Genomic DNA, 13,057 nt, shown 5'->3' with positions numbered 1-13,057 from the left:
AGTCGTCAGCTTTCCTAGCATCACAGTGGTATTTGATATATGTGTCTTTTTTAGTCAAAAGAATATTGTATGTAATTAAAAATTGGTAAGCTTAAATTTATTAATAATTTTATGTTATAAAAGTGGAAGTGTTTAACGTACTAACTTTTAACTAATGTAGACATAAATATAGCATTACGTGTTTTCATCCATTCCAGTGCCTTCACACGGGCCGCGAGGACAGTTGATGCTACCCGCATGACTGCAGACAATGTTTTTGACACACGTTAGTAGAGAATTTCTATCGATCGGTCAAGTGCCAACTTAGCTGGAACTACCTGTACAAGCTTAGTAAATCAGGAAAACCCGAAAAAATTGGTAGTTTCCTTAATTTATCTTAATGGAGGATTAAAGATTCCTTCTTATGTAAGAAAATATCCAATGTATAAAGTGTTATATATTTTCTTAAACAGCACAAAATACACAATATTTTGTCATCATTTAATAAAAGTCAATTTTTGAGCATTTTCACGCACTGCTCCCCTTAAGGTGGCCGTGCTAAAACAGATTGAATATTGAAATAATAATAAATGGATTCAAGAATGTATTTACTTTCTTTAGATTCATTAAAATATTGGGTTGGAATTATATAGTTATTTGCGTAACATGGTGTGCTAAGTGGCAAAGTTTCTCGAGTACAGCAAAGGTAGGTACTTTTGTTTGCCCTCGTGTTACACATTATATTTTTCCTCATCCTCTAGTTATGTGATCAAACAGTAGGAAAAATAGGGAAAGCAAAATTCATAAAAATTAACAACTCTAAAATAATAGAAACAAAATTTTGTCGACACTAGCCGCTAGCCCCCAGTGTCACCGCACATAAACTAGACACGAAAATGAGCTTCAAAATTTACAATGGAATTGGAAGTCTAATTAATAACTTACTTTACTTTTAATACTTTCTTATTAAATGGCGACCATACAAAGTAGGTATTTTAAGCCAAATATGAATTGGGATGCAGTGTAGGATGAGTGGCACGATCTTGTAGTCTTGTTAGTGACTAAGGCCGACATTCCTTAGACACAGCTGTTAATTAATAGCCCATACAGCTAATGGCAACCAAGGGACCTACAGTTTATAGTGGAATCCGAACCACATAAAATTATCTAAGATGAAAACCCCTAAAAATGCTACACAAGCTGGGGAAATGTATATAGCGTGATTAATATAAACTTTTACCTCAAGAACGAGACCAACAACACTTTAAGCAAAATGGTGCTTAACAAATAATTACAGTTGTGGGAAAAATAAAACCTGATATATTTTGGCAAAACTTGGATGAATCATATGTTGCTCAATTTTTTCTTTTTCTTTTAACAATAAAAAAATATCTGTTTACAACACAGAAACTAGATTTAATTTATTTCCAAGGTTAGTTTCTTTAGCGAATACTCTTACATAGCTTCCTTGACAGCTTTCGTACGATAAAACAAAAGAAAAATGTTTTATTGTAAATAAGCCAAATAATTAGGCATACGGAAAATTCAGGAATAGTAACAACAATGAATAATGATGCAATATCACAGAGAAATGAAATGGTTCAGGTGGCGATACGTTGCAGACCGATGAATGACAAGGAAATTGCAAAAAACTACTCTTGTGTTGTGAAAATTGAACCTTCAGACACTGTGAAACTCTATGATCCAAGACTAGCTAATTCAGCTCCACCTAAAACATTTGAATTTGATGCAACCTTTGATGGGACTGCTAGTCAGAGTGAAGTTTATGATAGAATGGTACAACCCTTAGTGGATGCTGTATTAAGTGGGTACAACGGAACAGTGTTTGTCTTTGGTCAATCGGGTTCAGGAAAAACTTACACAATGGAGGCATCAGACTGTGAAACCGACAAAGGAATACTTCCAAGAACATTCCATAATATTTTTGAGAATATTTCTAAATCATGTGATACACAGTATCTTATTCGTATATCCTATTTAGAAATATATAAAGATGAAATAAGAGATCTACTTGAAAGGAAAATTGACAAGAAATATGAGATTAGGGAAAGCAAAGATTCTGGGGTATATGTGAAAGATATAAGTTCATACGTTTGTAAAAGCCAAAGAGAAATAAATAAGATTATTAAAGCAGGAAGACGAAACAGAATTGTTGCTTCGACTGACATAAACGAAAGAAGTTCCAGATCACATGCGATTGTTATGATCACTGTAGAGATGAAGGATTTGTCTGAAGGTAGAGTTAGAGTAGGAAAACTGAATCTTGTTGACTTAGCTGGAAGTGAGCGACAAAATAAGACTTGTGCTGAGGGGGACCGGCTAAAAGAAGCGAATAAAATCAATTTATCTCTATCGGCTTTGGGAAATGTTATATCTGCTTTATCTGAGAACAAAAGCAATTACATTCCATATAGAGATTCTAAATTAACACGTATATTGAAAGATTCTCTAGGAGGGAATTCCAAAACTGTTATGATAGCTAATATTGGTCCCGCTTGTTATAATTATGATGAAACTTTAAATACTCTACGCTATGCATCTAGAGCAAAGAATATAAGGAATGTTCCACAAGTTAATGAAAACCCTGTAGATACTCTTATAAGAAGATACCAAGAAGAAATAAAAATACTTAAGTCTCAGCTTCAAGAAAGAGTAGCAGAGAAAAACTTGTGTAATAGTAATGCAAGAATAACTGAATTTGGAGATTCACAGAAGAATTACTTGATAACAAAAGGAAATAATGAAGTTTCAGTTCAAAAAAGTATAACTGACGTCACAAAATGCCATGGTAATAACAAAATAAAAGAAAATGACTCTATTATGGACTTAAAGAAACAAATAGATTTAATGGAAAGTAACCTCTTAGTAGGAAACAAGAACATTCTTGAGTACACCGAGGAACAGAAAAAGTCACTAGAAAAGCGTGATCAAAAAATAAACCGAATTAAGGAACGGGAAGAGGAAATTCATCAAGTGATCGAAAAGGAAAAGGAATTCACAGAAGGGATAAAAAAGGACTTTTATAACCTCAAACAAGAAGTCGAGTATAAAAGAAAGGATTTAACAAAAAAATACTTTAGATTGCAAGAAATTCACCAGGAGATACAAGATGCGAAGGACGAGTATAATGAAGACAGACGAGAGCTTGAGATCACCCAGCAAGAAATTCTGAAAGACATCAAGCTAAAACTCTTGATAATAGAGAATTTCATCCCAAAAGAAAAACGTAGACAACTTTACCCTAGGATGTATTATGATCCGAACTTAGATTCATGGCAGCTAAAGCCAAACTATGAGTTTGTTGAAGGAATTTCAAAACCTAGATGTTTCAGAAACAATAAGAGTCATGAACATGTGTCAAAAAGAACCAGACATAGATTTAGACAAAGTCTAAAAGACAATAGAATTCTTAAACCTCATAATTTCAAGGGAGACAATATCCTAGATTTAGATCTTATTAGGCCTCCTCCAACAACGAAAGAGTATCTAAATACAAGTTTACCAACTAGGTTGAATACTGCTTTTAAGGCTGCCTTACAACTTGAAGAAGATATTGACATTGATGCCAAAATGTGTTTAAGTGCTCATAAATTCACCACAACTTCATCGGATTCTTTGGAGTTAATATTCAAAGACATTTTCCATCAAACATCCAGTAGAACTCAGAAGTTCACTACAAGTACCCCAAACTATCCAAAAGCAAGAGGTTTAGTTCCAAAATAAATAAGTTACAACGGTGCCGTTTTTGTTAATTGATAAACCAGTTTCTATGTAAATATGGCATAGCTTATGAATCAACTAAGACTCATTTTGATACGGTGACAAAACATATTCTTAGCTTGTTCATGTCAAGCTCTGCTCTTTGACCCTTCATGCTGTCTTAGAATAGTGAAGAGGGGTTTTTAATATAAATTGCAGCAACAACAAAGTGTCGCTTGTATGACAATCTTTTGCATAATTACTAAGGAATGGATTTTATTATCAACTTGTGTAATCTTTCTACCACCATAACTCTCATAAAGCCCTCTTTTACAGTTTGAAATAAAACAAAATGTAACAAAAAACTAACAGGGAGTAGAATAGAAACCTTGTTTATAGAATAATGGGATTTCAGGGTGTTTCAACCATTTCTTTAACATTGTGTTTATTATTTATTAATAGAAACATAAACAACACCCAACACAGCACAGAACATCCTCAGGAAATCCCATACAGTTCCCAAAACGTCCCAAAATCCCATGGCATACACAGGGTGACCGTTAAGTCTTAGGACGACTTTATAACTTTTAAACGACAAACGATATCACAACCACATTGGGTATACCGTTACTGGAAATTGTAAGCTACTTTTCTGTGTACATGGTGGTCGGATATCACCTTTGGGGGACGGCCCGTCGGGGGTCAGAATAAAATCTTAATGACAGCCTATGTTGAGTTGTACATCATTTTAAAGGTCTACTTCAACTGAAAACAATGCCGCAAACCGCACTTCAAAAGGTTGATCCTGCGCAAAATGGCAGATGTTCAAAGATTTTCAAAATTAGCCAATTTCTTTAAATTAAAACACTTTTTAAATCTTTAAACAACTGTCATTTTTTAACGGATGGTCCTTTTGAAGTACGGTTTGCGGCATTGTATTCTATTAATAAATACCTTTAATTTGATGTGCATATCTCATGCTTCCATTCAAGATTTACTTCCGACTCCTTGTGGGCCGTCGCCCTGAAGAGTTATTTGGATCACTGAATGTGAAGTTATGGGGATCATTTTAAAGGGAATTTTAAGCAAAGAAGAATGCTGCAAACCGTACTTCAAAAGGACCATCCGTTAAAAAAAGACAGTTGTTTAAAGATTTTAAAAAGTGTTTTAATTTAAAGAAATAGGATAATTTTGAAAATCTTTGAACATCTGCCATTTTGCGCAGGATCAACCTTTTGAAATGCGGTTTGCGGCATTGTTTTCAGTTGAAGTAGACCTTTAAAATGATGTACAACTCAACATAGGCCGTCATTAAAGTTTTCTTCTGACCCCCGACGGGCCGTCCCCCAAATGTGATATCCGACCACCATGTACACAGAAAAGTAGTTTACAATTTCCAGTAACGGTATACCAAATGTGGTTGTGATATCGTTTGTCGTTTAAAAGTTATAAAGTCGTCCTAAGACTTAACGGTCACCCTATATATGAATATCCCTGGGATATGCCCGTTACAGTAATTAATTTATATTTTTTGAGGGTTTTAGATCGATGCGTTTTCTAATCTAGGTAAAGTACTAATTTATTAACATGATAAAAATAATGTGCATTCTACAAGAACAATAATGTTATCATTATTGCTGGTTTTGAAACTGCATTGGTAAAAGTGAATGAACTATCTTTGTGTTGATAAATATTTTAGTGTCTAAAGCAATTCAACATCAAACCTTTATTTAAAGAAGGTGGATTGTTTCAACCACAAGACAGGTGAGTGTGAGATTTTACTATGTGTCAATTAAAAATTCAATTAATAATCAAGCAAAGATTGTGATTTCCGTTAACCGGCCGTATTAAAGTCTTCAGCAAAATAACTTTACAATTAACCCTACATATCACCTTCAAAATCATTAAAATCTGTTAAACATTCAGAGGAATTACATAAAACCACGGCTGGATTAAAAAAAATTCATGTGTTGGTAACAATAGCAAAAAAACTGTCGGCTTTTTCCACCCATTCAATTTTTTGTACTGGAGTTAAACACTAAGTTACTTAATTGTTATCGTACATAAAATACATATTGAATGATAAAATTTTACTTACAAAATTCTTTCAGTAATAAAATAAAACTTTCAAGATAAGCATTATCATTAACAAATTATTTACAGTTAAAAATGACCGATGAAGATAAGAAAGGACTTGGAGTAACTCTTAACATATTTGAGCCTATGGAAGGTGGATTTGAAAACCCCAAAGTCAGGGAGAAACTTGGCATTGAAGATGAAATATTTGAAAAGACTACAGATCAAAAACCAAGAAATAAAAAATCAAAAGACGAAAACATAAGTGATAAGAAACCATCAGATAAAAAACCGACAGATGAAAAACCAAGAGATGAAAAAGCAATACGTGACGAGGAAGAAGCTATAAAGGAGTTTTTGTCGAGCAAGGGAAAAGGCAAAGGCCCACCGGAAGTAACGATAGTTCCAAGGAGCGAATGGAGCAAGATTGAGTTACCAGAGAAATTATTCCGATACACGGAACCTGTGAAGTTTGTACTAATGACTCACACAGGGACCAGTTCTTGCTCTAAGAAGGAAGATTGCATAAGAATCCTTCGTACCATCCAGCGAACTCATATCGCCCTTGGATATGCCGACATAGTCTACAAGTAAGCCACATAACAAAAATTATTTGTTCTAGAAATCCGTTTGAATGGTTTGATAATGTATCACAAAATATACTTTCAGCGTAAGGAAAGTTATTCGAGGGTTTTCAGTAAAGTAGCGTATTCAACATACAGTAGTAGTTGTTGGATACTAGATAATTTGGGTACTCACTAAATTATCTACTATGCTAGTTCAAATCTGACAAGAGCAGTGTGTTCTCCTACTTCATTAAACCTAGCTGATTTTCAACTATATGCAAAAAAATAGCACTCTTATGTGTAGGGGGGGGGGGGGATTGATGCTTCTGTCAAGTTTGAATTGTGTTCTATGGTTCCAAAGCCCTACGGTGATAGCTTATTCCCTATATGGGAAATTCGCAAAAAAGATAACTCTCTGTGGGGTTGTTCTGAGTTCATTTAGGTACTTCATGAAATACAATAATGTTCAGTACAATTTGATACCATATTGTGTCACATTCAATAGTTTTATTATAACTAAGGCCACACTAGGTTGTCCGCAGTTTCCTGATCGGAGGGGATGGCCTGGTGTATGAAGGTCGGGGTTGGACTTGGGAGAGCGCTTGGATACCCAAGTATCAAGAAACTGATGACAGGAGGTGCCTCAAAGTTGCTCACATCGGTTACTATGGTGGTAAGTGGGACATTTTTCTTACTTTATCGTAAAATAGTAAAAATGACTTGCTTGAGTTTATTTTAAGTTATTGACAGGCAGTAAGAGTGTAACAGAAAAGGAAAACCTTTGACTTCTGGTGTTTCTGGTCGTAATAGCTGGTAGTTGGTGGATCCGGTTTGGCTGCCAGAACTATAGCAACAATTGCTACAACAATAATTTATTACACTCTGTATGATCGAACCTGTTTTCTGACTCTCCGTCTAAAGCTTCGCGCCCACTGGGTTGGTACGGTACGGTCGGTATTTTTTGTACCTACTTTGTATGGTCGCAATTTCATTGAAAAGTATAAAGTATAAAGTATAATAGTATAAAGGTACGGTTGGTACGGGATTTTTCAAAAGTTAAAAACATTGAATCAAATGGGCATGAAAGTAACACTTCGATAAACAAGTCTGGAGCTATGAACTCCAGGACACTTCCATCCGACCAATCCAGTGTGCGCAGGCTTCGGACATTCGGGACGGTCGGTACGGCATTTGCAGCGTTCTGCGCAGTCTGCTCTCTGTTCTCTGTTGTGCTCTTGTTCAGTTTGGTTGCACTGGATGACAAAAATTCGTTTTGTCTCTAGATAATTCTGCTTCCAGCATCAGCAATAGAGTTTTGATCTTGTCGTGAATCCAAAAGTATTCAAAAACTGAACGTCATCGTCCATAAGATCTAAGAAAAAAGTGTGGAATTCATCACAAATCAATTTTAGTTGTGAATCCAAAACCTCCTTTTTATTAACTTAGCATTCCTTCTTTTACTATTAAAAATGCATACCACAATTTCTCCCCCCTTTTAACAGATCCTCTCCCAAACTGACTTCAGTTTTGGTGAAAGGTGGATGGCGGAATGCCTGATCCAATGCGCGAATGCGCGCACCCTCTCTAAAAAATTCCAAGACCGCCGTACCGACCCAGTGGGCTTATCTGGGAACTGACCAATGGCCCAGGCTAGTCTCAAGAAAACAAAGGGAAGGGACAGGTTCCATCATGCAGACTATAGATTGCATATCCAGTCTTGTCTGTTACATTAATGCTTACAAAATCTTTTCAGACTTTTCTAAGAAGGCGGTGGAGGCAAAACCATTCAAACTGTTGCTTGACTTGTTGGAAAATGGAATGTACAAGAACCATGTTATGTGGAATGCCACCATGATATCAGACTACAACCAACCAAAAGATATACCCATTGATATTTGATATTGTACTTAATAAACTGATATAATAAATCTTTCTATTGTTAGGGTTGTTATTGGACCCCTTTAACTTCAAGGATTGTTTCACTGTTTAGTTGTTCCTTTTTGTATTATGTTTTTCTTTGTCTTATGGACATATATTTTAGTTTCTTTTTTTGTTATTACTAATTCCAACAATCACAATCAATAGATGGATTCAAATTTAGGCTGTAATAGTTTGATAAAATAAATATGTTGAAACAAATTTATATTGTTCAACATTTTAATTTCTAAAATCTTTATATAATTTCAACAAACATTCACCACTAATTAGTTTAAATATTATATCTTCATTCTTTATCTTATTAAAACATATTAATCATTTTTAATTTCTATGATTGACATCTGCCAAGAGGGTTAGTCTACAGGACATTGAAGTCAACAACATTTTCCTCTCTTATTTGAGATCACATTTCACAACTAATTTGAGAGATCTCTGTTAAAGCCACAAAATAGTTTTTTTTTTAATAATATTACTGTAGGCCTACTATCTAACAATGGAAGCAGACTGGTTTAGTGAGTGGTAGAGTGCAGGACTGCAATCCCTGGGTCCTGGGTTCAAATCCTACAGATCACCAATGGGCCGAAAACCCCATTAACACAAAGTTTCAATAATTAAGTGTCACTTAAGAGTGGACACTTAGTGTAAGTAATATTGCTGCAACCATCTCTAGACCTAGCCTAAAATAATGTGGAAAAAAATTCTGGGCTAGAACCTAGAAGGAGAAAAAACAGAAACTATCCAACAATAGCTTTATTTTTCATATTATATAAGCCTAGCTGGAAAACAATAATGCAAAGTATAACAGATTTAATATATCAAACACAGAGCCTGTAGCTTTATTGTGTTATCTTTATCTTAAATTATAACTAATATCTAATGGTATGATAAGATACTATTTGACCAGTGTACATAATTTTTAAGATAGTCGTGTTTTGATTTTTACAGAAATACTTTTATGTACTTGTGAATAGTAATGAGAAGTTGAAATAAAATATGAATTTTAATTAAAGATTTTATAGTTTAAATATTTTACAGGATTACACGATAAAAAAGTTTTTTTACTAGAAGCATCTAAAAGTAAGTAAGTACACTACGTTATTTATTTGACTAAGTGGCATAATATATTGAAAGTAAAGTAAGTTAACCATGGTAGGTTATTTAGCGAAACTTTGTAAATAAACTAAAAAGATTATGTAGGTTGAATGGAATAAATGAAAAAAAATAATACCGAAAATTTAAACACTAAATCTGAACATTTGTATTGTTGACTTTTACTTACGGTTTAATACAAACCCTTGTGAAATAAACAATTTGAAGGTTTAAAAATATAATTAGAAATAAGTATTTAATAATGTGTATGTTCAATATACAATTTTGATTACCTACCATTTAAAGTGTTAATAAAAATCCATTAAATCATATAAACCCATACACGAAATGAAAAACTTCACAAAAGGACTGACATAAGCATACTATATATTTTTTACGCCTTCCAAATCTGGCTAGCATACAACAATGCACTACATATTGCATGCAGTGAAAGATTGAAGGATCCGCTATAATACTGTACACTGTTAACATATTGCTACTTTGTATATTATATTGGTGTTGGGTGCTTTTTCTTTCAGTTAAAACTAAAGCTAGCCGTGTTTTATGTCTTACAACACTTGAGTCCGTTAATGTTCACCAAATAATTACCTCTGTTTTTCAGTATATGTTTAGACAGTCTGTTACACAGTGTGTAGCTACAGAGTGGCACGTCGTCCCTGGGTGACACGACGAGAGTGGGGCGCCGTGGAGCCACCAGAGCAGTTGCGGCCGCTGGGACGTCCCCTGACACATCTTTGGTGGAGTTACACAGGTTCAGATAAATGTCGCAACCACGAACAGTGTGAGAAGTACCTTCGAGATTATCAGACACATTATATCAAGGCGGATTACCCGGACTTGCCGCACAGGTGAAAAACTTTCTTTTAAGGATGTAGAGTGCTGATTCGTGAATATGTATTAAGGGATTTGACATAAATACTCTTGACGTATCTTAGACATATCTGTACGTCAACAGACTTAGTTTTTAGTTATATTTCTGTATTTACTTGATTTATTTTGATTTTATAAGTATTTGCTTTAATATTAAACAAGTATTTGCATTTGAGAAAGTGTTTGTATGTTTTACCATAGACAAATAAATCAAACATAGACCGACAGCAGTGCTGCAATTAGCGTCGTGGAGTCCACCGCTTGGAGTGTCGTGTATTTAAGTAGCGTGTGCGCTGTAACTACGCGGCACTCCTAGCGGTTGGTGCCAGAACTTAAGCTAACCACAGCATTTCTGTAGGTCTATGTTTAATTATATTTGTTTATGGATTTACAGTGTTTATATTAATAACTTTAATATTAAAACTTCTTTTCTGAGCGCTACAAACGTAAAAAAGTTACCAATGAGATGATTTCAAAACATAGAACCTCGTCTTATAGCTTTCCGATTGAAATACAAGAGAAAGTATTCTCTTTCATCATTGTAGATCAATGTATATAGCATAACACTCAGAAGTTTAGGACATCTTTTTGGGGGGTTTTGATTAATTTCTCCAAAAGTATTTGTGTGTTTTCAGAGGCGTGTTGTGTGCAGTTTCCTGATTGGAGGCAGTGGCAAGGTGTACGAGGGACGAGGTCTGATGTTCGAGCCTGACAGAAGCGGATTCAAAAAAGGATATCCTATGAGATGTATTGACATCGCATTCATCGGCGAATTCCCTGGTGAGTAAAACAGAAATTAAAAATTGTATTTATCATAACACTAAAGACAAATCAGTATTTGGCTTAAGATCAATAAGGAGTATACTAAATACTAAATACACTAACAATACGAAGGTTAAACCATAGTCAAATAGAATTAAATAGACCGACAGCAGTGCTGCGGTTACTATATGTTCTGGCGTCCACCAGTAGTAGTGCCGTGTAGTTACGGCGCACGCGCTATGGTAACTACACGGTGCCACAGAGCACTACACGGCTCTTCTAGTGGTGGATGCCAGAACATTATGCTAACCGCAGCACTGCTGTAAGTCTATATTTAATTCTATTTGTCAATGGTTAAACTGAATTACTACTTCATTTACCCACTCACAGAACACAACTCTCTTGCAAGAAAATTTGTATCCAGCCATGATTTTGCTGTAAATGTTCCATGTTTTTCTGTTTTATATGCTGACGACACAACTATTCTTGAAAAAGGTGTAAATATCCATAATGTTTTAAAGCAGCTTAGTTCCTAAAAAAATTGCTGCAAAGTTTGGTATGGTGCAAACTACCTACTCCTGAATGAAAATAAAACTGAAAACATTCTCTTCACACTCAAAAATAGTATTAGTCATGAATATGAAGATCTGGTAAAACCTGTTAAGCTGTTAGGAATTGTGTTAGACAGCAAGTTAACCTGGAGTAGCCATATTGACCTTGTATGTAAAAAACTTGCTAGAGCTACTTGTTTAGTGAGGAAACTCAAACAGTGTGTCAGTTCTGATGTATTATTAATGGTCTATTATGGTGTTTTCAATTCTCATTTGAACTATGGCCTGCGCTTATGGGGAAATAGCACTGATGCAAAAAGAGTATTCATATAGCAAAAGAAAGTCATTCGTTCTATGGTAGGCTTAGAAAACAATCAAGAGCATTGTACAGATAGTTTTATTAGTCTTAAAATAATGACGTTACCATGTATGTATATTTTTTGTAATTTGGTTTATGTTAAGGAAAATATAGTTAATTTTAGTGAACAATGTAATCAACATGAACACAGCACAAGAAACAAACATAATCTTGTAACACCTTACATTCGCCTTCACAAATCATTTAGAACTACAGGCCCGCGCAGAGAGAAATCTCGGGCCCCTGGGCAATCGTTGCCGCGGGCCCACTCCACTCCCCCACATACTACATTTTAGACCAGGCCCGGCCCGGGCCCGGGCCCCTTGTAGGCCCGGGCCCCTGGGCAATGCCCCCGCTGGCCCCCCCCCTCTCGGCGGGCCTGGTCACAGTTACCAGCAATTTCTGTTATTTAACAAGTTACCATTAGTTGTAAGAAATCTACCTCTTATAAAATTCAAAGAAACTATCTCAAACTGGCTAAAACAAAAAGCATTTTATAGCATTGAAGAATACCTTAAATGTACATTTCAGACTTAGACTAGAAAATTAAGAATTTTTTGTACTAAAACTATTTGACGAAGCCTATTGTACGCTAATGTATTCTTGTACATTGTATTTAATGGCCAATAAACTTCTTGATTCTTGATTCTTGATTGCATGTTTTATTATAATGGCAATAAAATTGTTTCAGAACGTGTGGTCCCCCATATAATGATGGCAACGGCAAAGAGGTTTGCCAAATTCCTCGTCAGCAGAAGAATAGTTCCAAAGAGGCATTTCGTGATATCGTTCATGAAGAAAAAACACCTGGAGAGGCCAGAAAATAAAATAAGACCAGAACCAGAAGAATGCTCAATGCCTGATTGGTGTAAATCATACGATTAACTCACCATAAAGTGGTATATAGTATAGCCTACAGTCAATGATCATGCCAAACAGTTTTTTTTTTTTTGTGATCAAAGCCATTAATAATGTGCAAGGTGATCAGTTTTGTTTGGTAGTAGTACTCATGTAAATTTACTAAACATTAATAGGCCCTACTGTATTAACATCAACATATTTGCCCTGTTTAGAAGTAATGTTGGTATTCTATTTAAGTCAAGGGGAAGTAGAAAAACAAAATCCAA

At 35.0% G+C, this 13,057-nt stretch overlaps 3 protein-coding genes across 3 annotated transcripts; all 3 read left to right on the top strand.

Annotated features, from left to right (window-relative positions):
- The first annotated feature begins 1,471 nt into the window (after positions 1–1,471).
- Positions 1,472–3,911, top strand: LOC128986865 (kinesin-like protein KIF3B). Its single transcript, XM_054407439.1, has one exon. The coding sequence runs from the start codon at positions 1,543–1,545 to the stop codon at positions 3,721–3,723; it is 2,181 nt and encodes a 726-aa protein (XP_054263414.1). The 5' UTR covers positions 1,472–1,542; the 3' UTR covers positions 3,724–3,911.
- A 1,957-nt stretch (positions 3,912–5,868) lies between these two features.
- LOC128985148 (peptidoglycan-recognition protein LE-like) lies at positions 5,869–8,240 on the top strand. The gene is made up of 3 exons (XM_054404529.1): positions 5,869–6,365; positions 6,884–7,014; positions 8,095–8,240. Exons 1-3 carry the CDS (start codon positions 5,869–5,871, stop codon positions 8,238–8,240), a joined length of 774 nt encoding a protein of 257 aa, XP_054260504.1.
- Positions 8,241–8,772: 532 nt separating this feature from the next.
- LOC128985147 (peptidoglycan-recognition protein SB2-like) lies at positions 8,773–12,831 on the top strand. The gene is made up of 4 exons (XM_054404528.1): positions 8,773–8,791; positions 10,018–10,237; positions 10,912–11,039; positions 12,622–12,831. Exons 1-4 carry the CDS (start codon positions 8,773–8,775, stop codon positions 12,813–12,815), a joined length of 561 nt encoding a protein of 186 aa, XP_054260503.1. The 3' UTR covers positions 12,816–12,831.
- Positions 12,832–13,057: the final 226 nt, after the last annotated feature.

This window comes from Macrosteles quadrilineatus, unplaced genomic scaffold (genome assembly GCF_028750875.1).
Source record: "Macrosteles quadrilineatus isolate MER2022 unplaced genomic scaffold, UCM_ALF_1.0 Scaffold_2__2_contigs__length_208266976, whole genome shotgun sequence".
NCBI classification, from domain to species: domain Eukaryota; kingdom Metazoa; phylum Arthropoda; class Insecta; order Hemiptera; family Cicadellidae; genus Macrosteles; species Macrosteles quadrilineatus.
The sequence above is the reverse complement of the archived record's forward strand: the minus strand, read 5'-3'. Positions and strand labels throughout refer to the sequence as shown.